Source organism: Nematolebias whitei, chromosome 8 (genome assembly GCF_014905685.2).
Source record: "Nematolebias whitei isolate Nwh7 chromosome 8, NemWhi1, whole genome shotgun sequence".
Classification (NCBI taxonomy): domain Eukaryota; kingdom Metazoa; phylum Chordata; class Actinopteri; order Cyprinodontiformes; family Rivulidae; genus Nematolebias; species Nematolebias whitei.
This window is the reverse complement of record NC_056505.1, coordinates 28435703-28460228: the sequence shown is the minus strand read 5'-3', so window position 1 is coordinate 28460228 and position 24526 is coordinate 28435703. Positions and strand designations below refer to the sequence as shown.

Genomic DNA, 24526 nt, shown 5'->3' with positions numbered 1-24526 from the left:
GAGGTTGGGATTGAGGTTAGGATTCTGGGTGGGAGTCAGACTCTAACCATGTGGAAGGGGGGAGTCTCCGGAAGGGGATATTTGTATGTTTCCTGCAAACAGAGCTTTCTTTAGTCGGGCTATTGTTAAATCTGGCTGAGAAAAACTGCTCGGAGGCTGACTTTGGTTCAGCGTTCCAGTGTTTGTGTGAGTGCAGTTAAAGTTTCTGTGACGGGGAGGGACCACTCGTTAACCTAATTTAAATCTAGTACATAGACCGCTGCCTGTACGACAATGAGCTTTACTGAGAAGGTCACTGAATTATTCTTATTTTTATAATCATGAGCCTGTTTTTGGTTAAGAATGCGTTTGCCAGCAGTGATGAGATTACCATGCTTATCTATTCCAGGGTTTGACTTGTTTTTATTTGCGTTGTTTCTTTTTTTATTTCAGTCGGGAAAGTCTTGGATTGAAGAAACCTTCTTCCAAAGGGAGTGCGTAAAGTTTATCCCCTCCTCTCGGGACCTCCACAGGTAAACTGGGATCTGATAGCAGTGATGAGCTTCCAGAAACTGTCGGAAGTGCAATTTTTTTTAATGATTCCTAGAAGACTGTTTTGTTTCTTTATTTATAGAGTGTAACATTACAAGCAGTGGCTGGAAATAAAACTGTTTTGAGAACAGTGCTTTCCGGCAGTCGGGCTTCTCTTCCAAGAGCAGGCAACATGCGAATTATTTGATCATTTTTGATTTCCTGTTTCTTACAGATGTATTCCAGTTTGTCAAGTATGCCAGAATCTGATCAGGTACTACTTGTGAATTTTTCATTATTGTCAAACGGACACACTGCCCTACTGCTCTCTTGAAGTCTTTTCTTCAATGTTGTGAAAATTCCTCACCCTCTTTTTTTTAACTAACCCCCCCCCCACACACACACACACACATATTCTCAGTTGTAATTCCAGTGCAGTTTCAAAATGAGCAAATGATTAACTGTGTAGAATATTAATGAGATAACTACAGAGATAGTGGCGGCACAGTGGCGCAATTGGTGGAGCTGTTGCCTCTCAACGAGAAGGTTGCTGGATTAAATCCCCTTCTGGGTGGAGTTTGCATGTTCTCTCCATGCATGTGTGGGTTTTCCCCCTACAGACCAAAAACATGCATGTTATGCTCATTAGTAACTCCCTAGGTTTAAGTGAGAGTTTGAATGTTTGTTTTGTCTCATTTGGATCTATGATGGACTTGTGTCCAGGTGTCCCCCACCCAGGGCTTAATTGGTGAACTGATTGATGTTGGAACAGCGCCCGGGGGGGGGGGGGGGGGGGGGTGCGGTCTGGGGGGGTCCTCCCACCAAAAATTTTGAACAACAGATGTCATTTCCTGCATTTTGGTGTATTTTAACAGGTTGTTGAACATCTACATTCACAAACACTTGATTAAATTACTATTTTAGAGAGCAACAGCAGGTTGTGTGTGAATAGAGCAGCTCCGATTCTGTCGGGTGTCCTAGCCCCCACCCCTTACTTCACAGTTCTGAGCTTAACTCTTTTCTGCTGAATTCAGTCCTGGTTGTTGCTCCTGCTCCAATCTGAAGTGGCACCTTTTGAAGAACCTGAAGGCTTCAATTCTCGGTTGTCCTGCTAAGGACAATCCATCCATCTATTTTATGAAATTGGACTGTCTTTTTGACATTATTGATCGCAGTTGTTTTGACAAATTAGCACTGTTGTTTTGAAACGTGATGTACCAGTAATGTGAATTTTTTTTTTACTATAAACTTTTTTTTATTTGTTATATCTGAAATGTAGCAGGAGTTCAGACACATCAGCAATTGTGCTCTATGGAACACCAAAATACTCGAAATTAAATAAATAAATAAAAGTAAAATATGTTATTTATAAGGTGGCACAGCAGTGCAGTGTTTGCCGCCTCTCGGTGACAAGGTTGCAGGTTTGTTTCCTGATCTTTCTGTGTGGAGTTTGCAGGTTCTCTGGGTTTTCTCCAGGCACTCCAGAATCCTCCCTCTGACCCAAAACATGCACGTAAGGCTAAATTTTCACTAGGTGTGTGTGAAAGTGGGAATGACTGTTTGTCTTGTTTGGCCCTGTGGTGGACTTGTATCCTGTCCAGGGTTCAGCCCACGTCTCACACGGTGACTGTTGGATGTAGGCACCAGTTACTTGCATCCCACTAAAGGAGCAGGAAAAGAAAATGAATGGATGGATGCTTGGGTTAGTTTTTACCTAATTCCAAATTTAGGTCATAATTTGATGATTTTTAAAATTATATTTGTATGCCTAAAACCTTAAAAACCTTAAATAACTGACTACAAGTATTTTATTGACATGTCTGACTGCTCAACTCTGAATGAATTTTTTTTAGTACAATGTTTCTCAAACAGAACTTGTGTTGCAGCCAGTGCTTTGTTTGAGCCGGATCCTGCTGGAACAAAATCCGGGAACTCTCATTTTGACCGGGTGCGTTCCGGCAACTGTTTGCTCGGATCCGGCAACTCAAATCTCCCGCCCGTAAAAGTCCAAAGTCATAGCACATTTTTATTTTGATTATTTATTAAAAATACAAAGAGAGGAGACGTTGCCCAGTCTGTGGAGTAGATATTACATCTGCAGCAGGCGCACCAGCTCCTGCCCAGCAGAGACGTGGACAGCATGTCCCGCGAGGATGAAGTGTCTTCATTAATATGGCAAGCCAAGTGGCCCATTAATAGCAGATGTGGTAAAGGTGGCTATTAATGGGCTACTTGGGTTGCCATACCTTACGCACAGTAGCATCTCCAGACAGCTCTGAGCGCGCACAACTGCTGATGTGAACTCACGCATACGTTTCAGACATAATAAATAAAAAAAGCTTAACTACCGTAAAAAAATACAAGAGAAATGTTTGATGTGTGTTATTCACATTAATCACAGATCAAAACACCGACGCTAATTTGTCAAATTAACAGCGATCAAAATGTCAAGAAGACAGTCCAGTTTACTTAAATAAAATAAATGGATGGATGAATTAGTTACCTTAGTTGGACAACTGAAAAGGCCGTCGTAATTGAGATTGGAGCAGCAGGAGCAACAACGAGCAGGAATGAATTCAGCAGAGAAGAGTTCAGCTCAGAAACATGAAGGGGGGGTAGGATGCTTGACAGAATCGAAGCAGCTCTATTCACACAACCTGCTGTTGCTCTCTAAAATAGTATTTAATCAAGTGTTTACAAGTTAAACAAAGATGTTTAACAACCTGTTAAAACAGGCTACACCAAAATGCAGGAAATATCATCAAAAATATTCAAAAATTGAAGGGGGGAGGAGCACCTGCAAGCTCCTTCCACCCCCCACCCCCCCGGACAGCCCACTATTTGTGTTCTGGCATCGATCTGTTTACAAATTAAATCGTGGTTGCAGCCCTCCATCAAATTATCTGAACCCTCCATTGATTTCTTTCTGTTGGTTAGATGCTGTTGTGGCCGCCTGATCGGGGAGCACTCCTGGCAGGAGTCTGTTCCTCCAATATCCCTCTATCCTGGCCCTGGACATGGCATGGAAGAGAACTGGTCCATGGGAGTCCATACCAAGGCCAGTCCCACCAACGCCTATGGGATCATCGACTTTCAAGATACAGCCACACGTGTCTGTCGGGCCAAGGTCTGTGACTTCACTGGCTGCATGTGTGTCAATTGTTCAAAGGAAAAAACATGTTGGATTGATTTACAAGGAATTTCTTTTTTTTTTCTTAGCAACGATTTCCTCAAAAACAAAGTTACAGTAGGTGATTTCCTCAGAGTGAAGGCAGCCGTCTAACTTTTGATGCTTGTACAAACTTTGCTGTGATGTAAGCAGACTTTATCAAGACATATGAAAGCAAAGATGCTATCTACAATAGTGACAAAACAATCACATGAGCAACGCTTGGGGGTAAAAAGCTCACAGACAGGTCTCAAACAGTGCCATGTTCTTCCAGTATGTCCGGGTGGCTGTGGACTCCAAGCCCGAGATGATACTCCAACTGATGCTGAGGGAATGGCAGATGGAGAGACCCAAGCTGCTGCTGACTGTACAGGGAGGCTCCGACAACTTTATCTTGCCTCCGAAAGTTCAGCAGGCCTTTAGCAAGGGGCTGATCACTGCTGCTCTTAGCACAGGGGCATGGATTCTAACTGATGGCATTAATACAGGTACGTATAGAAAAACTTCAGTTCATCTACATGAATTAAGATTCCTTAAAATCTTCCACTTAGGTACATCTGCATAATTAAGTAATACAATTTAATTTGAGTTGTACGGAAATTTATGCATGCTATGATGTTGGAAAAGTATCTTTTAAGTTCTTTTATGTTCAGATTTCCTTTTAAATCTATTAGGCATGTCTGAATTTCTGTGCATTTCATCTGTCTTTACGTGCCCTCTAGGTGTGTCTAAGCATGTAGGTGATGCAGTAAAAATATTTGGAGGTCACAACCTGAGGAAGAGAAACACAATTGGCATCACACCGTGGGGAATGATTGACAACAACACGGACCTCATAGGCAGAGATGTCAGTACTAAAACTGTGTTTCTTGCTTTATTACCAATAAAGCACCAAATAACACGCTTCCAACATGCTAGATCTCTGTGCATTATTTTACAACGACGGTTGCTTCTTTGTGTGACTTTGGTTCAGGTTTTCAGACCTTACCAGCCGCTGGGGAACCCCTTGAGCAAAAAGGCCTGTCTTAATGGTTTCCACTCCCACTTTCTGTTGGTGGATGATGGGACGCTGGGAAAACCTGGCTGTCAGCAAGGCCTCAGGAGGAAACTAGAGAAACACATTCAGCTCCAGAAGATTCATCCTCGTGAGTCTGTGTAAATTACGTGCAGAAAGCACAGGGAGTCAAAAGATCTGATGTTATGTTCATTGTAAAAATACAAACAACTTCTTTCAGCTTGAAGGTTTTACAACGATCTGTGTGCAGTCCTAATGTATGGAAATGCATGGAACTTTCTTTTAGTATTTTCCTTGTTTAAAAAAGTTAATTTAATGTGTTTTTTCGGAAACATATACTGCACATAACTTGACAATCCTACCTCAAATGTGCAGCAGGCGCTAAATAATTTAAAATAATTTATTTTAAATAAAAATTTCATTTTGATCGTGCGGCTCATCCATCAATCAGGCAATTGTGTGTCATGTCCACTTTTATTTTGAAAAACCGCGATAGAGCGAGTCCGTGATAAACCCCAAAGTAGCGAGGGACTACTGTATTTTGTGTTTTGATCATACAGATGGTAAAGCCTGACCACTGTATAAGTATTTATTGTAGACATACTGTAAATAGTTGAACTCAGACGTGACAAAAATTGAGCGAAAAAATATAAAATTTTATGTCTAGAAATGTCTGGAATTTTGACATGAAAAACATGCATTGATCCTTTTTGTTATCTATTTGGGGGAAACTATTATAAGACTTGTCTTAATTTTGGTAACTAAAAATGACAGCATAATTTATCTTTTTTTTGTTTGTTTATTTGAAGTTACATTGATTTAATTTCTAATGTTTTTTTGTTACTTCATCTTGATCCATTAACTGAAAGATGGCATTCTTGCTTGTCACCAGACGTTGTTTCATTATTTCCTCTTTTCTTTGTAGGACTGAACCAAGGAGTGCCTGTGGTGTGTGTGGTGGTAGAGGGAGGTCCTGCCATTGTCTCAACAGTGTTGGACTATGTCAGCAGTGTGCCCCCTGTGCCTGTGTTTGTGTTTGAAGGATCAGGCAAAGCTGCAGACCTGCTTGCCTTCTTACACAAGCAAACTGCTAATAACAGGTATGAAGGTAGCTGTTAGTGCTTATCTTCATAAGAACATCATATGGATTCACATTTTGTGCAACAGAAGTTAAACAATCATTTTATGGTGGGTTGATAGTGTTTGTATAAAAGGATGGGAAGAATTGTCATAAATTTAACTTGGTCAGGTAGAAGTTAAGATGTTATCAACTTCATCGATGTGATCAGGTTTATTATCGAAGGCGGGACAAATTATGGTTTAGTTTCTGTACGTCCGTACGTCTTTAAACTTTCTCTTCTCCCGCCCATAACTCCTCATCTGCTCAAGATAATTTAACAAAACTTCATATACATATGTGTCATCATTAGACGTAGTGTCACATAAATTTTCATCACCCCAGCTTCAAGGTCAAAGTCACAAATCAAGGTCACATGTTATAAAAAAAAGAATTTACTTCTCTGAGTCATTGCTGTAGATTGCTGTATTGCCATATAATAGTTTGTAGATAGGTGTATAACATGCCGTATGCAGTACTTTTGTTGAGTAACGTGAAAAATGGAGGCACAGTTGTATATATATATATATATTTTTTTTTTTTACAAAAATATTTACATGGTACAGTTATAAATTAAGAAAGTAACTTGATTATTATTTTTTTAATTCCTCACATATACTGTCACACCATTCTACTAGTTTATGACCCCAGATTGAATTGTTGGAGGAGTTTGCAATCTTACCCAAGAGTATTTAGTAGTTTGTTTTTACAGGAGGAAGAAATTTAGTCAGTCTTAACAAATGGCACCCAACTGGAAGCTAAATTACCAAATAAGTCAAAGGTGCAGGATCCTAACTTGTAAAAATTTGACTTTGAATACTAACTCTGCTTCCAGGGAGTTGGACGCTGACATCAAAGAGGACTTTCTTGTTAGAATTGGCGATGTGCTGGGAGTTGAACGGACCGAAGCCGCTAACCTTTACAGCCTCCTCCAGCAGTGTATGGACCACAGATCGTCTGTGAGTAAATGCTGTTAGAGGAAGCATTTGTTGCGCTTAAAGACAGACACTATTCAATATTTCTGAACCAACAGATAACCATCTTTGACTCTGAGTCAGAGGACCAGACGGCACCAGATGCAGCCATTTTAACTTCTACTCTTAAGGGTACTTGTTTAGTCTTTTTGCCTTCCTAACAAAACAGTTGAGTGTAACAAACAATTAAAGTAAAACAGAAACCAACAACAAAGTTTTAGGTTAGGAAAAAAGTGTGTTAATCTAGCAATGGAGTAATTATTATTGTTATTATTATTATTATTATTAATAAACATAAACAGGAACAAGGGCGAGTCCAGCTGAGCAGCTGAGTATGGCTCTGGCTTGGGACCGGGCTGACATCGCACAGAAAGACGTCCTGGTGTACGGGCAGCACTGGCCGGTGAGACTGGCCGAGCTGCGCAGCAATTATCTGCTGTTCTTCATCGTTTTGACTGTAGTCACAAAAATGTTCCTTATGTAGGTGGGGTCCCTGGAACAAGCCATGCTGGATTCTCTGGTGATGGACCGTGTCAGTTTTGTCAAACTGCTGATCGATAACGGCCTGACGATGAGCTGCTTTCTCACCGTAGATCGCCTTGAGGAGCTCTACAACACTGTAATTATATTCACTTATAACTTTAATACACCTTTGATTGTTTATTCTATTCATGCACAACACCCCCCACCCCCCCATATCTCCCTCAGTGGTAAACAAATAGAGGAAATTCAGTCTTTTTACTTGGTTCTCTTAAAGTACACATTTTAAAATATTAACTTTGATTTATATCAGAGTAATGTTCTGTAAGTGTTTCGCATCAAGATGTGTTTTGTGGTCATCTGCATCCAGAACGTTTTCCCAGTTGATTTTTTTTTTGTATGCTTTTGAAATCAAAAAGCTTTTTTGCCAAAAATTCACACTGGGCTTTCTCCACGCTGCCTTTATCTTTTTATGTCTTATAGTCTGAATAATTTACAGCTCTCAGATTTTAAGTGCCTTCCAGAAACATGTTCATGTCCACAGAGCTTCTGCTATCTGTACAATGTGCACTTGCTAGTGTGAAATGTGCAGTTGATTTTTGTTTTATTTCATTTTGATTTATCTTTTTCCCCCTTTTCCCTGTCTTTTTTGAGTAAAACAATGCAAATATTTTTTCTCCAGCACCAGGGTCAGACTCAACGGTTTCTGCACCACCTTGTCGAGGATGCTAAACAGGTCAGCAGATTTCACATTTTATTAGCATCGTTGCTGGTCAGTGTGTGTCTTATCCCAGACCCCAGGCCCACCTCCAGCTCTGGAGGCACCCGGTTTGGACCTCCCTCAGAAATAGTACCTCACACTATCTCAATAAATCAAGGAAATTGTGAATTCAGTTTTACCAATTACAGCGCTGGCCTCCGATACACGACGCGAGATCCTGGATCGGAAGGGCTGGATGTCACATGGCATTACAAATATATAGGGCCTAGACTCCTCCTTCGTAGAGGGGAGCACAGCCTATCACGTGGATAAGGGGCCGGATGGCGGACTAAGTGTGATCTCATGGATCTTATGTGGTCTGACTTGTCAGGAAAAATGATACAGTGCAGGAAAAAACCTTTCTACGTGATGCAGTGAGTCAATATAAGAAAATAACAAACAAATAAAAAAACTAAATTCCTTGACGAATATTGAATTCCTGGGAGACTCTTTTTAGAGTTGCTGGCCTCGTTTAAACCTGTCAGAACCAGTTCATAATTTCATTATAATCCGTCTCTGAGTATATATAAAAAAAAAAACAGAGTGAGTCTAAATAAAAATACTAACAGCATATTGAATTAAATTTACTTCAATGCAGTCCAGTTCACTTATCTATATAAGGATGGGCGGCCATTTGACTTGTCTGACCAGAGAAATAAAGGACAGGAACGAGACACAGACAAACACAAAATGGCTGGTCCAGATGTAGTTTCTTTGGGGAGAAAGACAAAGAAACACTAACATGAACAGTCACATGGGTAAAGGCTGCAGTAGAGTGAGGAGATGTTGTTAGTTTCCTCCAGCAGTCTGTCTATAGCAGCATAACTAAACAATAACTTAGGAAACCCAAGCCGACCCTAACTATAGGATTGATCAAAAAGGAAAGACTTGAGCCTAAACTTAAAACTGGACAATGTGTCAGCCTCACGGACAGAAACTGGAAGTTGGTTCCACAAGAGAGGAGACTGATAACTGAAAGATCTTCCTCCCATTCTGCTTTTGGAAACTCTAGAAACCACAAGTAAGCCTGCAGTCTGAACAATAAGATCTGTAATATAAAATGGAGCTAGGTTGTTGAGAGCTTTGTAGGTTAGAAGTAAGATTTTGAATTCAAATCTGAATTTGACAGGAAGCCAATGGAGAGAAGCTAAAACTGGAGATATTTATGTTATTAGTGGCCATATTCACATGTATATTTACTGTATTTGTGCATGTAGACATCTCTTCCCCTTGGATACCGTGTTTCGCTCATTGACATGGGTATGGCGATCGAATACCTTATAGGCGGAGCTTATCAAAGCACCTACACACGGAAAAACTTCAGAGCTGCCTACAGCCGCCTGCAGAACAAAGTGAGCTCAAATATTTAGTACTCAGCTGAGTTTTTGACACTTTGTTTTGACATCCTGCTAAATGCTTGGCTGTGAAGTGTTCTCTGAAATGTTTCCTTTTTGTTTGTAGGAGGGTCGGTGGGAGAGCTCGAGCTTTTTTTCCAAACAAAGACTGAGCACAAAGAAGAGCAGAAGCCTCCAAGATCTACATTTCTTTAGAACAGCTCAGCCCTACAAATCCAAGGTTGTAGATGTCATCATTTATCTATTTGGAGGGAAAAAAAGTCTTGAAAACATAAACATTTAATTTTTAAAGTATACATTGTTTTATTTGAATGGGGGGAGTGGTGGCGCAGAGGTTAAAGAAGGTGTGCCTGTAATCGGAAGGTCGTTGGTTCGACTTCCTGTACCTACAACATCAAAATGTGGGTGGGAAAGGTGAAGCCACCACCCTCATTTGCCCCACTCTCAGCCTTTGGGCCCTTGAGCAAGGCCCTTAACCCCCACCATCTCCCCTGTGCACCCTAGATGGCTTCTCCCTGCTCCACACAGAGGGCTGTGGTAGCTCGGTGGTATGTGGTTGTGTCAGGAAGGGCATCCAGCGTAAAAACAATTACCAAGTCTTTGTGCGACTTAGTTCGCTGTGGTCCCTGAAGAAGGGAGCAGCTGAACTACGAAGAAAAAAAAAGATTTGCAGACTTCTCTAAGCCTTAATTTTTATGTTGTTTTTTCCCTCTGATTGTCCATTCAGGAGCAAAGTGTGCCAGCTGTGAACAGTCACAAGATGGCACCGAGTCCAGACTTTGGTGGTCCTCTGCTGCCATGTCCTTTCAACTTCAACGACCTGTTTGTGTGGGCAGTTCTTCAACAACGTCAGCAGATGGCGCTGTTCCTGTGGCAACATGGAGAGGAAGCTTTGGCACGGGCTGTTGTGGCCTGTAAGCTTTATCGCTCCATGGCCTTTGAGGCACGCCACAGCAACATGGATGACATCATGGCAGAACGATTCAAGGCCTTTTCTCTGTGAGTAACTTGGAAAAACACATCCCATAAAATAATTTTCTTTTTGCATCATATTTGACAAAACACTATTTGTCTTTGAGACGGTGACCTTAAATAATAGTGAAATACTAAACAAATGGCAGAAAATCAGTTACATAATTAGGATAAGAAATAAAGTTAGTTAGATGGCAAATGCATGTACAGCACTATATTAAGTTAATCTTTAGTTTCATGAAATAAAACGCAGCGCTTACAAAATGGAAATGTGTTGGAGTCCTCCCAGAGAGCTGACTGGAAAGAGATGTCTGGGCCTCCCTACTCAAGCTGCTGCCCATGTGACCCAACTCTGGAACAAGTGAAAGAAAATGGATGGAGGGCTTACAAAATAAGCCTAAATGATTTGAAGCTCTAGATTAATAGGTGGACCTGTCTAATTTTAATCTCCTTTGTAGTCTTTTAAGTTTTTGGTTCATGGTTATCACTTCCTAAATAGTAAGGCTGATATTTGAAACAAAATATTCTAATGTTATAAAAAATTATATTGCAAAGATTTTCACAAGTTGCCAATTTATCCAGGTTTGTTCACCATCCAGTCTGAGCCTGAAAATAGCAGGAATAAACGCTTAACTACATGTTTACAAGTAAGGAAGTTGCAGTTTGGCCTGCAGATGAGGCATGTATTTATTCTGAATTGAACAAAAGAATCAAACCTTTGCTTAGCAGCAATGGCAATGGATATGATTTGAGTAGAATACAGACACATCATCAGGTAAAACACCTGACACCAGCCACTGCACATGGAGGTGAAAGTGTTATGGTTTAGGGTTTCTTTACTGCCATAAAAACAAGGGATTCACGAGGTGTTTGTACAAGTGTCTCATTACTTTTTGTAAAAGCAATCACTTCATCCTCTTTAATCTAAAACCCAAATATATGTCAAAAAGCAAACTCTGTCCATGGAATTAGCAATTATTTTTTATACAGTATTATTATTTGAAATGATCATTTTATATGATATATTTTTGTCTATGTTTTGCCTTTTTATTTGTGGCTAGTTTTTGTCAAGTATTTCTTTTTTAATTCAACATTTTTTATTTCTGACATAATCTTGACTTAATGTGATTGTTCCTGTAAAAACCCTCTTCATTTCTTTCTCTGTGTGTCGTGTGTCAGTGAGTTTGGTCAGCTGGCAGTGGATGTATTGGACTGTGCATTTCAGCAGAACGAGCAAATGGCCATGAAACTGTTAACCTCTGAGATGGAAGCATGGAGCCACTTCACCTGTCTGCAGCTGGCCGTCTCCTCGTGCCACAGACCGTTTGTCTCACACTCCTGCACGCAGACTCTGCTCACAGATCTCTGGACTGGTCCTCTCAACATGAGAAAAAACTCATTTTTAAAGGTCAGTAATATAGAAAATGTCAAATGTTTATGTTGCATTCATCTTGATGATGTGATAGAAAGGTTTTAGATCTATACAGGCTATAAATATTACCAGCTTCAGTACTTGTTGCAACCCCCAACATGGGGTGAAATATGATTGGTGTGTTAGCCAGAAATGTGAACAATGGGTATTCACTGTTAAACCCAATCAAAGGTCAGGTGCATGCTAAAGGGTTCAGAGGTATGCTAACCTGGAAATCTTAAAAAAAAAAAGTTAAATGGTGAAATTTGAGCCGGTTTGAGGGATTTTTATGTGTTTGAACCTCAGTAAGTACCTCCTTAGAGACAAATACACTTTGATTCAGTTTTAAAAAAAAACATGTAACAGTTATGTTGGGGTGATCTGCAAAGAGCATTTACACTTAATAACTAGTATTATGGCTTTGAACTTTTGTGTTACTAAGGTTGACTTCAAAACAGCAAATGTGTTGTAAAATGCTGTCTCATTATGCAAAAGGTTTTTCAAAATTGTGCACAAAATAATTTTTAACCAAGTATATCCTACAGAATAGTTGAGCAATAAGCTGGCATTGTTTAATTGACCATTGTCTGTTCAACAACTGATGACAGGTTGTGTTTTTTTGTTGTTAAAGAGTGGAACAGAAAATGATTTTGTGATTTTTATGCTTCAGATAATTTTGAGCCTTCTTCTGCCTCCTGCCGTCTTGCTGCTGGAGTTTAAAAGCAAAGCTGAAATGTGCCATGTACCACAGAACCATGAGGCGATGCTGTTTGGACTCGAGTCTGTTAAACCTGCACCAGCTACTGAGGGATTTGATCACGTTGTAAAGTGCCGTTCTTAGTTTTGTGTTGCACTTCTCATGTCTGGCCTTCTGTTTTATTGTCTTTTCTTTCTGCCACAGGATCTTCCAGATACAGAGCGAGGTCTCTCTTTCCAGGATAAACACCGTGGTCCTGTTTCAGAAACTTTGTCCTCCATGTCTATGCACTGGCTGTCCCGGATCACAAGAGTTTATGAGTTTTACTCTGCCCCTGTTGTCAAGTTCTGGTTTCACACGGTAGGTGGAATGCACCTTTTATAGTTAGTGAAAAGTATTTTCTTCAGTTAAACAAGATACGTTTTATTTAAGGTGTGTGTTGCTGTTTCTCCATTTTCTTCCTCTCTCGATTTTAGATGTCCTACTTGGCCTTTTTGATGGTATTCTCTTATGTTGTCTTGGTGAAGATGGCAGATCAGCCAAGTGTTCAGGAGTGGCTGGTCATTGTTTACATTGGATCCACTGCACTTGAGAAAACCAGAGAGGTGAGAGGTTTTATTTTATTTTCACATTTTCATTATTTAGTTATTATTTAGTTATTTTGGCGAACTGGCATATGGGTTTAAGTGAAATATGTAAGCAGTGGCGGGCTGGCCATAAGGAGGTCTGGGAGGATTCCCGAATGACCAGTCAGTTCCAGGCCGAACCAACCAGTAGTGATCGGTACGTTTTTCTTGTAAACGCTGCTGCGCAGCAGCCCTTGTGGCCGCTGGTGGGAGTCAAACGTCACATGCAAGCAGCCCCTCCCAATTTGACAAAGAAAGAAAGGAGCGCGGGAAGAAAACATGCTAAAAGAAAGGATAAAGAGATGGGTGCAGCAGAAAACTAAGGAAAAAGAAAAGGAAAAGTTAGTGCAAGATGCAGCCAAATGCACTAAAATACCAGACATTTGGGTGTGTGTGTGTGTGGGGGGGGTGGGGGGGTGCAAAGTGAGCGTGACTAAAGTCAGCCAGGACAGTGATAACAGGACTGAGCAGCATGGAGACAGCAGGTTAGCAAGCAGTGTCTACATGGACCTATCATCCATCCCAGACTGGTGCAACAATATGATGGGCTTCCTTTAACGTTCTGTGAGCCCTGAACACATCCAGAAACCCAAACACACTACATGCCAACTCCATATGTAGGGTACATAAATCTTTAATCTGCTTTATCAACTAAAATTAAAATCAATCCACACCGACTGACCAGAAAAAGGCACGTTTATTTATTGCAAAAGAAAACATATTTCAGGAAAGAGTCTGTTTTCCTGTTGTTTCTATATTAATATAGAGCTATTTTTACCAGCCCAAGAAAAATACATTGCAGTCAGTAATTCATTTACCGTGTGTGTGTCTGTTTGTGTTGCACTTTTCTTTTGTTGTATTTGTGTTATAAAACCAAATTATTTGCAAAAGTGCTCTAAAATGTATCATTATTGCTGTTATGGTTATTACTAGCTGAAAAGGCCATTGTCAGTGGAGGAGTTGATGCAGAGGGACAAGATAATGCCAGGAGTGAGGAGGAGGAGGAGGAGAAGGAAGGGACAGATGAGGGGAGAAGGAAATGGAGATAAAAGAGGAGAGAAAGAGGTCCTGATGACTTTAGACAACAACGCAGTTATAGCCAGAGTTGCAGAGACCAGTGTACTGCTCACGTTGTTAATGGTTGAAGTTCTGACAGTCTCCTTTTTTGGGGGGGTGAAGTTATGATGTTATAGGTCTGTATACCTTTGCAGGTTGTTTTTTGTTCCTTAATATTTGCGTTGACTTTTATGATAAGCTGCTTGTTTAATAAACTTTTATGAACTGTGTTGCATTTTTATTTGTATCATTGAATACATACAAACATAAACAGTAGTTTTGATTGTTGAAAAAAAAAAAATATCCGTCATGCGATCGGATAAAAAGACTTCTCCAAAGCAATCTCCCGGGCTGAATTTTGACTTCAGCCCGCCCCTGTATGTAAGCAACTATAATGCAATTCAGTTTATTTATATATCGCCAAGTTACAACAGAAGTTGTCTCAGGACACTGAACAAAAACATTCACATGCATAAAAAGGCCAATTAGTAAAATAAGGAAGCCAGCAGATTGTGTTGAATCTTCACTTCGTCGCAGTCTCCCATCCTGAGCAAGCACAAAGGCAACAGTGGAAAGGAAAAACTCCCTTTTAACAGGAAGAAACCAGCAGAACCAGGCTCAGGACGAGCAGCCATCTGCTTCGATCGGCTGGGTTTGAGAGGACAGGAAGGAGGAACGGACACAGAATGACAGGTCCAGGTGTACTTTCTATAGGAGGAAAGACAAAAAATACGTGTTAAGATAGAAGTAATTACAAATACAAACAGTTAGAGAATATAAAATGTGATGATTTCTTGTTTCATATAATTCTATAAATTGTATATGTATATAAACCGATTCTTTCTTAGATATTAATGTCTGAGCCAAGGAAACTGAGTCAGAAGCTGAAGATTTGGTTCTCAGAGTACTGGAACGTATCAGACTTCATCGCCATCACACTTTTCCTGTTTGGGCTCTTGATGCGTTCGTTCGCTGATCCCTACCGAACCGCAGGACGCATCATTTACTGTCTGGACATCATTTTCTGGATTATCAAGGTGCTGGATCTTCTGGCTGTCAATCAGCATGCAGGTCCTTACCTCACTATGATCACTAAGATGGTGAGTAGAGTCTCTTCAAGATGGTGGAGAAGTGTGCACTCAGTCATGCCTCTCTCTTCTGTGTCCAGACCAGCAATATGTTCTTCATCGTGGTGATGATGGCGATTGTGTTGCTGAGCTTTGGCGTGTCCAGAAAAGCCATCTTGTCACCGGATGAGGAGCCATCATGGAGCCTAGCTCGAGATATAGTCTTCCAACCCTACTGGATGATCTTTGGAGAGGTCTATGCAGGAGAGATAGATGGTAGGTGATTTAGTAAAAATGCAGCCATCAGGGTAACAAAATAAACCTGATTTTTATTTTTTTAATTTTATTTACAACAACATTTAGCATCCAAAATTTAAGGTAATTTTGCACAATTTAGATGTTTTATAGACAATTGGTCTAATATTTTTTATTATAGAATACTTGATTATAGAAAAAGTGGTTTTAATTCCCCAGATCCTAGTATTTTTCTTATCTCCCACCAGATGCTCTTAGGTCATTTTATTAATTTAGTCATCTCTGACGGCCTCGTGTGATGAACGAGAAAACATCCACAGTTCTGAAAACATCTGGGGAGGGTTTTTTACAATAAAACGTATTCTTCAGTTTGATGTTACAACAATAATGACTTGTAGATGAGGTAAATTTTTTTGATTCAGAAACAATCTTTGGATCTTTTTGCTGTGTATGTGCTAACTTAAAGTCACGGAGAACTACCAGTTGAGCATTTGTGTGTTAACAGCATGTGACAATGGTGCTCCATGTCCTCCTGCGTCTTTTATCACACCGTTTCTTCAGGCTGTCTATATGTTTTTCCAGTATATCATCATGGTCAACATTCTCATTGCATTCTTCAAGTAAGCTTGTTTATTAAGAAAAACAGTCATACAGATTTATTTTGTAAACAGAGGGCTATTTAAACTGTTGTTACCTTCGTCTTGACAGCAACATTTACTTTGACATGGCATCGATATCTAACAAGCTGTGGAGGTACAACCGTTATCGCTACATAATGACGTACCAAGAAAGGCCATGGCTGCCTCCTCCTCTGATTCTTTTCAGTCACGTGGCTCTTGCCGTGGGAGGCATCTATGGGAGATTCAGACAAGATGCTGAGAGGGAGGAAACAGGCTCTGGCCTCAGTGGGTACCACAGTGTAAAAGACGAGCAGTTGTTATTCGTTCTCATCTGACAACCCTCTAATGTTACTACGTCTGTTTCACCAGAGCTCTATCTGGGCCACGAGGATCGAAAGAAGTTGTACGAGTTTGAGGAGAAATGTGTGGAGGTCTACTTTCATGAGAAGAATGAAGACGTCCACAGCAGTCAGCTGAACAGAATCGGAGCCACAGCTGAGAGGTTTGCTTGATTACTGCATCACGCCGTGCAAAATCTCACTTGTTAGCTTCTTCTTTCGATTTTCCACTTTTGTTTCAGTTGATTTTATAAATGGACAGAAAATACTGGCAGCTACAAGAGATTCTGTTAAAAGCTAAAGATGATCATATTTTGGTCTGAACGAAGGTGTCTGGGAACTGATTTAACACATAGTTGTAGCCGTTAGCGAAAGGACCAAAAGTTTATTTACAATGTTAAACGCAGTACGTAATTTTTTTAATTTAATATCCAAAATGACTTTCTTTTATGCTTTCCTTTGTTATGATTATTTGATAACGAACAAAATGGAGGGCAAAGCCTGGAAGGTGACAGACGACCAACGATTGGCAAAATGTTTGCACTAAAAAAATCAGACTTTTTGAAATAAATTGCAGATTAGTGAAGATTTTTTAAATAACTCTTATGACTCCTACTTTGATGAGTAGGCGTGCAATTGCTGTACAGCATACTATATATAGCATTAAGGCTACATCGGTGTCCTACTAACACAGTTCTTTTTTGTTTTCTTGACAGAACTGTCTCTTTTGTGTGTGTCACAAAGAACTGTAAAAGATCAGAATCAATTAGATATTCTGAGACTTTAAAATAGCAGTCATACCTTTTTCTAACGTGTGTAACATTGTTAAAGGGGACATAAACAGGCTTCAGCAGTATAAAGTTTTTTTGTTTGTTTCTCTAGAGCAAAGGAGATGTGTGCGATGGTGGAAGAGGTCTCAGAGAAGGTCAACTTTATTCAGCACAGCCTGACCGAGTTAGACTCTCAGTTGGGTCAACTCCAGGACCTTTCTGCGCTGGCTGTGGACACCTTGACTCTGCTCTCTGCTTCAGACAACCTTTGTCAGGAAGAGGCCCGTCTGGCTCAGTGTCAGCTTGTGACAGCGTCTCATCGTACCCTCCCTCATAGCTGGACCTACCTTCACAGAAGTGGGACAGACTCTGAGGGGTCTAATTTGCGGCGCATGGTGATGAAAACTTGTAAAAGCACCCCACCTTCATTGCTGAAGTGCTCTGCTCTGACGGTGAGGAGAGGAGGCAAGGAAGAGAAGCACGAGCAGTCAGAGGCTGGACAGGAAACTGCACACGAGGTGCTTTTTTTCTGTAATTTCATAAAACCTGCAGTGATTCTAACCTGTTATAACATTTGAGGGAAAACAAGCTAAACTTATAAAGTGCCCCATTATGATTTCAACAGTTAGTTCAGTTGATGAACATGTTTTTATTTGTATTTTTTGTAGGACTCGTCGTGTTCTGCTCTTGAACATTCCAGTGAGAATTGGTTGAACGGCTCCAGACGTGCTTCACACGTTTTCTTTTCTCAGTTTTACGGCGGCGATGTTCATAACTCCGCTGTGAGGAATCAGATGCCCTCTGAGTCCTGTGAATCATCCCTCTGTGGGTCTCCTCTTTCCCCCAAAGGGTTTGGATTTCCACACAATAGACCCTGGACATTTGACCCATATTTATACGCAAGTCAGAAGGAGTTGTCCATGGAGGAAAGAGAAGAAGAGGATGCTGAAAAAGAAGAGAATGAAAAGGAAATGTCAGCGGAACAGCTTTCTGATATCGAAGTATGTGAAGCTTTTGACAGTGTTTTTCTGTTTCTGACATGTGTGATGTTTTAATCAATCTTCTTTCAGTCGAAGTATTCGAGCCATTGGAGAAGGCCCACGTTCTCTCCAAGGTGGGCGTATATGCCTAGAGACCGTCGTTTTGGCTTCTGCCGCTCATTGTCATCCAGCATGGAGAATATGGCTTTCTCTGGAGCACCCCTCAGTCCAAAGAAGGATTCATTTTCATCTCTTGATGAACCAATAAACGAAGACTGTCAGTATAGCAGGAGGGCCTTTAGGGATGATACATCTCTGCATTGCAGCAGAAGACAAGGTATCTCTATCACGTTATCCAGTGCAGCTAATTTCCTTGTATCAACTTGTTTTTTCTTTTGCACCAAGCATCAAAGCCAATTCCTTTTAGTTGTATAATTATTGGAAACAGATGTTCAGATTTTGATTTTTTCCATTCTGTCTTTGATAAAAGTTAGAAATGAGTGAAAACTGTGGCAAGATACTCAGAAATATTCAACATAATCTCACTTACAAAAAACTAATCCTTATCATCATCATCATTTATTTTATTTCAGACACAATATATGATCCATATAAAAAACAGAACAACAAGAACATGAAGCTAAAAAGCTTTTCTATAGAGGCTCAAACACCACTGAGTCCATAAAGTTGAAAAGTATCGCACAGAGCTTAGTCCAGGGTTGGTCAGTGTAGTGACGATACAGTTTTCAGATTCAGACAACCTACACACGAGGTTACGCAGCACCGCAGGGCAGGTAGGCACGCCTGTATCAACATACATTTGGCTCGCACTGCTCCATCGAGGTACCCTCAGCAGCATCCGCATGCCATCATTATATGCCACACTTAGTCTATACATACTGCTCCTTTTATAACGTCTCCACAGGTGAGCGGTATACATAGGAGTGCAGTAGGCCTTAAAGAGTTGGATCTTAATTAATGTTGAGCACATTCCAAACCTACGGATCAGCATGTTAGCTTGTCTATAGAACATACAACGTTGTCTGTAAATGTCTGTCATGATCTGACAGGTCTGCAGTCACATAGTACCTCAAGTATTTACATTCGTCACTGACATTCAGCCTGTTGCCCGACAGAAAGAAATCAGGGAACATCAACTTGGAGTCCTCTCTTCTCTCTCTCTCCTCCTTTTTGTGTACAGGATTTTGTTGTTGTTGCGTGTTTGCCTTCTTCAAGAGATTGCTCGTTTCTTTGTTTCCGCAGAGTGGGCCAAGTTTTCTGACTTTACTTCAGTCTTGAACAGCAGAGGCAAAAGGAAGATGGTGAAGATAAAAGAGAGCTCTACCGATATGGTAATATGAAACAAAACGTGTGGATAATATTTAACTTTATTTGTAACTTAAAGAAAATATCAGTGACCATTGATCCATTAAAACCATTAAAACTGACTTTATACTTTTCTCTTTTTCAATATTGTACACCTTTTTCCAATCTTTTCCCTCTTATGGAAAATAGATTGCTGTACAGTCCAACCTGTCGAATGCCTCGTGGAAAAAACGCAGAATGTTTTTTGGAGAAGCTACATGTTGGTCAGCTTCAACCAGCCTCAGTCAGCTCAGTAAGGACTTTGTTTAGATTTACAATGTTTGTAAAAATCACCAGTTAAAAAGAAAGTGGAGGAGTCAATGCAGTGCTTCTCATTTTTTAAACAGTATAATTAACAATAACCTACTTAACCTCAGTTTAGGGTTTAGTTTTAAAGGTTTAATGATTAATAATATTAATATCGTTTCAGATTTTGAGTCCTCAGATTTGACGCAGAAACAAATGTCTTCTCATCAGGTAACTTCTTGCTACATATTGCGAATTTAAAGTGGTGACACTAATAAACACTAATAATAGAAAAAACACAATTAAAGTAGCAGAAAAGCTACGCATCAGTGATATTGGTCAAAATGTTTTTGAATTGGCCCTCAGGATATGTGGAGCCCCACTCATTCAGCGTGGAACAGCTGGGCCAAAAACATGAGTCGCAGATCCTCGTAAGTGTCATTTGGTTCTCCTCGTGAATTTAAAAATACTTTATTATCATGTTTACTATTTGTTCTGTTGTAGGTTACAGTGTGGTCCTTCACCTGAAGGTATTTATGAACTTCCAAAGCAAATCCTTTAAAAGGGCTTCATGTGGATTTTGTTGAGATTTACTTTTTTTGTTGTTGTTTTGTTTTGTTTGCTGCAGTCAAGAGCTCCTCCTTCCAGCCTAGTGACAACTTGTACCCACACTTTTCAGGTATTTACATGAAGAAACAATAGGCCTTTCTAAATGGATGTGTCATGGACACGGTGTCTGTACTCTCCCCCTAATGCCAATATCATCTACGGCAGTGGTCCTCAACCCCCGGGTACCGGTCCATGGGTCAATGGGTACCGGGCCGTACAGAAGGTGGAAAAAAGTTTTATTTTGAAAAATCACAAGATTCTTTCTACCACGTCAGTCTATGACGCACTCTTGACGCAGGTCGACATACACAAGTGCTTAGTTTCAGTTTGTGCTAGGTGCATGCGCAGATCAGTTCTACATTGCTGGTGAAGAACAAAGCAGTTCAGCTACGTGGTCTGGAGCAGACAGGTGGAGGTGCGCACTGCGCAGCCGTATCTGTGCATTTTGAAGGATTACACGGCATATTTTTCAACCCACCTGACAAAGATTGACTATAAAACTATAACTAAATAAAACTATAATTTTAACAAGCTTCCTAATATCGCATCAGAGCTGTCACTTCACATTTTTGCTTCTGCTCAAAAAAAAAATCTCTGCCCCTAAAAGTTCGAAGTCATGGGTAATATTTTATAAAACGCAAAAATCTAATTAAAAATTTTGCACTAGGCATAAGTTCCTGTGCTTTTGTGAACAATCTGATGTGTGAATCACTGCAGGAGCTATCACCGAACTGATAAAACAGACGACGATCTCAGCTCATGAAGCTGTTTGTTGTGCAGAGTGTTTGAAGCAAAAAATGTTTTAAATGTTTGTAAAATACACCAGAATGCAGGAAATGGCATCTACTTTATTCAAAATTCTGTTGGGGACACATGCCGAAGTGTCCCTGGGCAAGACACTGAACCCCTCATTGCCTCCAATGTGTTCCATCGGTGTATGGATGTGATAACGCTCTGATTAGTCTTTGTATATTTATAGTAGAGTGCTGTATGAATGGGTAAATGAGGGCACAGATTGTAGTGTAAGGAGCTTTGAGTATCGTCATAAGATAGAAAGGCGCTATATAAATACATATACAGTAGTCCATTTACCATACATATGTCTTGTACCGCTTTTCTCTGGGTGTTGTAATTTTTATTAATCCGCCATATTGGTGCTACAGCCAACCAATCATTCATACCCACTGGTATATGAGAAGTGGTACTGCATACTAGTGAGTAGCAGTCCACTTTGAGCATAGGGTACACTCGGTCCTAAAATACTGTATCTTTGAAAGCTACTCAGTATTTTTGTAGTTTTGATAGTGTCTTTGTTTCATTTTAAGCTATGGAGAGAAACAATCTGATGAGACTGGCTCACACGATCCCCTTCACTCCTGTTTCCATGTTTGGTAACTTTAATTTGTATTATATTCACTTTATTTCTTCTTAAGTGTTGTTCAATTTACATATATTTCTATTTTTAATGTGTGCTTGATTTTCCTTTTCCTTTGCTCTCTGTTCATGCACTTCATTCAGAGTTTTTTCATTGTCTTCAGGAGGTGAAGAAGTGAGTGTCTACACTCTGGAGGACGTAACCTCTGACACAGACCCTGAGCCTCGTTCTGTCTCGTCCTGGTCCTCCCGAGGCCACTCTGCCATACTGCAGCTGCTCTCCAGTGAGGAGGGTTCTCTGGATGGGGGTCTCCGGCAAGGCTGCAGGACGTTATGCACCTGGGCAGAACAGGACGTGCTAAAGCCTGGAATGCTGTACGTGGTCAAAGCTTTTAAGCCGGAGGTGGTTCGTGCTTGGCAGAGACACTTTCATGGGAGCACAGCTCTGCAGCTTTGTTTAAGGGTGAGACTTGCAAAACAATTCAAAGTGTATTCAAGCAAAGAATCATTGAATAGATCATAATTTCTCATACAGTTTATAGGAAAGTTTCACCTAAAAGAGAATTTGTTCTTTTAAGTGTGCTTATGTAGAATACTTATGAGAAGTGAGTATTTTGCCTGCAGTGATCAGAGTGATTTTAATTTGGAGAATAACAGAACATAGATCAGGCCCCTAGCAGAATACATTTTCACAACTCCAAACAACTTCTTTGGAGTTTGACCACTTCCAATATTAAATATTTAAATCACTGGCTTTTTTTCCAGCCAGAGAACATGTTGCAAATTATGCATCTTGTTTTAAATCAGCTGAGCTGTTCGAACCTGTTAGTGTCTACAATCAAAAGGTCCTCCTCTAGATATTTTGGTTCTTAAGCCTAACTTAACAAAAAGATTTTTAATATCCACTTTTTATGTCACTCATTTTCAGTCTTGTTGATGTCCACTAATTAAACGATAGTCACTACTGATCAGAGGAAGAAAGCATTGAGTGCAGTTTACCATAATATATACTCTGACTGATAGGAGTTAAAAACACTGAGTTCTAATTGTAAATGTTCTTAAGCATGAGTTTTTTATTGCCTCCTCACTTTGATTGACGTGTTTGACATCTTAAAGGAGATCCAGCAGCAAAGAGCAGCTCAGAGGATGATGCAAGTGTTTAACCAGATTAAACCTGATGATCTGCACCACTCTCCAAGGTGTGTGTGTTTGATTCTGTACGGTGTTCACTGTATGTGTATACACTTGTGCATATCTGTGCCGTGTTATCGCTTTCTTTGCTTTCTACCAGATTTCTGGATGTATCGCTGGTTCTTTGGCACTCTAATGGCCAGTGGTTGACTATTGAGAGAAACTTAACGGGTGTGTTCAGGAAATACAACAACAACACAGGAGAAGAGATCACCCCCTGCTGTTCACTGGAGGACATGCTGCTGGCGTTCTCCCACTGGACCTACGAGTACTCCCGCAGAGAGCTGCTGCTGCTTGATATCCAAGGCAAACCTGTTTACCATTCGTGTGTTTGTAGCGTACCGTTTTTTTTTATTTTTTAATCTGTATATTTATTTATTTTGTATTTGTCAGGAGTTGGGGAGGAACTGACTGATCCAACAGTCATTATGGCAGACGACCAAAGGTATAGTAGCAATGTTTGCTCTCATCTGGTTTTCAAAAGCTCCATCATTTAGTCTTTTCGGGACCACCATTTTTTAAATATAAGCTAAAGACAGTTTTTATACTTTACACTCACTCACTTTTTCTTTTCTTTTTTTTTTACTTTCTTCCAGCGGAGGCAGAAATGATATGCTTTTTGGTCCTGATAACCTCGGAGACGCTGCCATCAGTGGGTTCCTGCAGAAACACTCCTGCAACTTCTGCTGTCACAGACTGGGACTAAAAGGTACAAAACCAGTGTTTGTACAGGAGAGTCACCAGTCAGGAAACGTGTGTTTATTAGTGAAATGTATTTATTTTGGGAAAAATATCTTCATCTAATTAATTTTATGGTTTTCTTGCCATGGAATTAAAGCATAAAGCACGTATTTGTATGTCACCTCTGTGTCGTCACTCAGGAGGCCAACTTGGCTCTGAGAGAAATCCCCGACAACTTCAAATGAAGACAGCACACACCAACAGCCAGCTAATTAAGCAACGAATCTTCATTTATTTCTGTAACAACAGTAGAGTTTGAGGCATGGGGGTGGGCCCTGCTTTGTGCGTTGTGCTGCGCGGCCTTTGATTACGTATTAATCATGTCTTTGTGCTGGCAATGTGCTGCTGAGACATTAGCTTTGATTAGCTATTAATTAATGTCTCTGGGTAGACACGATACCGGCATCTAGAGGATAACCGTGCGGAAAGAAACTGTGCTCAGAAACAAACAAGCCCCAGCAAACAAACACACGAGCGCAAACATTCAGACACAGTTGTTTTGATATTTCAAAGGTGCGTTGTGTTTTCTTTTTCATTTTTCCTTGTGTCCTCTCCAAGATTCCTCTAACAAATCAAACCAAATTATTCATGCAGGATGCACAGACTTCCTCCCAGGCCTGTCAGTATTCTCTTTCTTGTGATAATGACTGTGTTATTGGAGTGACACGTCGCTAACGGATGTTTCTGTTGTTTAGATTTAAGGAGGCGTTTGGGCAGCTGTGAGAGCAGCAGTGAGGAAGAGTTGACGTCGGAGAAAGAAGAACAAGAGAACGTTTAAACCGGGATGTACCCTTTGACCAGGGAAGTAGGGAAAAATATGTTTTTTCA

General features: G+C 40.3%; 1 protein-coding gene across 1 annotated transcript; it reads left to right on the top strand.

The window, feature by feature from the left end:
* The first annotated feature begins 320 nt into the window (after window positions 1–320).
* trpm6 (transient receptor potential cation channel, subfamily M, member 6) lies at window positions 321–24476 on the top strand. The gene is made up of 41 exons (XM_037680685.1): window positions 321–389; window positions 433–512; window positions 746–784; window positions 3448–3637; window positions 3954–4167; window positions 4402–4526; window positions 4653–4824; window positions 5620–5794; window positions 6647–6770; window positions 6845–6917; window positions 7088–7188; window positions 7270–7404; window positions 7948–8001; window positions 9243–9377; window positions 9487–9600; window positions 10108–10379; window positions 11532–11760; window positions 12434–12586; window positions 12665–12820; window positions 12937–13065; window positions 14991–15242; window positions 15311–15485; window positions 15970–16084; window positions 16173–16369; window positions 16454–16586; window positions 17305–17710; window positions 17861–18193; window positions 18263–18509; window positions 19436–19524; window positions 19688–19790; window positions 19968–20014; window positions 20150–20214; window positions 20288–20313; window positions 20412–20462; window positions 21718–21783; window positions 21931–22229; window positions 22883–22965; window positions 23058–23263; window positions 23351–23402; window positions 23554–23666; window positions 24394–24476. The coding sequence occupies exons 1-41, from the start codon at window positions 321–323 to the stop codon at window positions 24474–24476; spliced, it is 5880 nt and encodes a 1959-aa protein (XP_037536613.1).
* Window positions 24477–24526: the final 50 nt, after the last annotated feature.

Excerpts from the sequence above, each read along its gene's own strand:
- trpm6 (XM_037680685.1), top strand. The coding sequence starts at position 321 with ATGAGCCTGTTTTTGGTTAAGAATGCGTTTGCCAGCAGTGATGAGATT. Across the intron at positions 18,194-18,262 it reads AACAGCTTTCTGATATCGAA|TCGAAGTATTCGAGCCATTG; the intron begins GTATGTGAAGCT and ends ATCTTCTTTCAG. Across the intron at positions 22,230-22,882 it reads CTCTGCAGCTTTGTTTAAGG|GAGATCCAGCAGCAAAGAGC; the intron begins GTGAGACTTGCA and ends GACATCTTAAAG.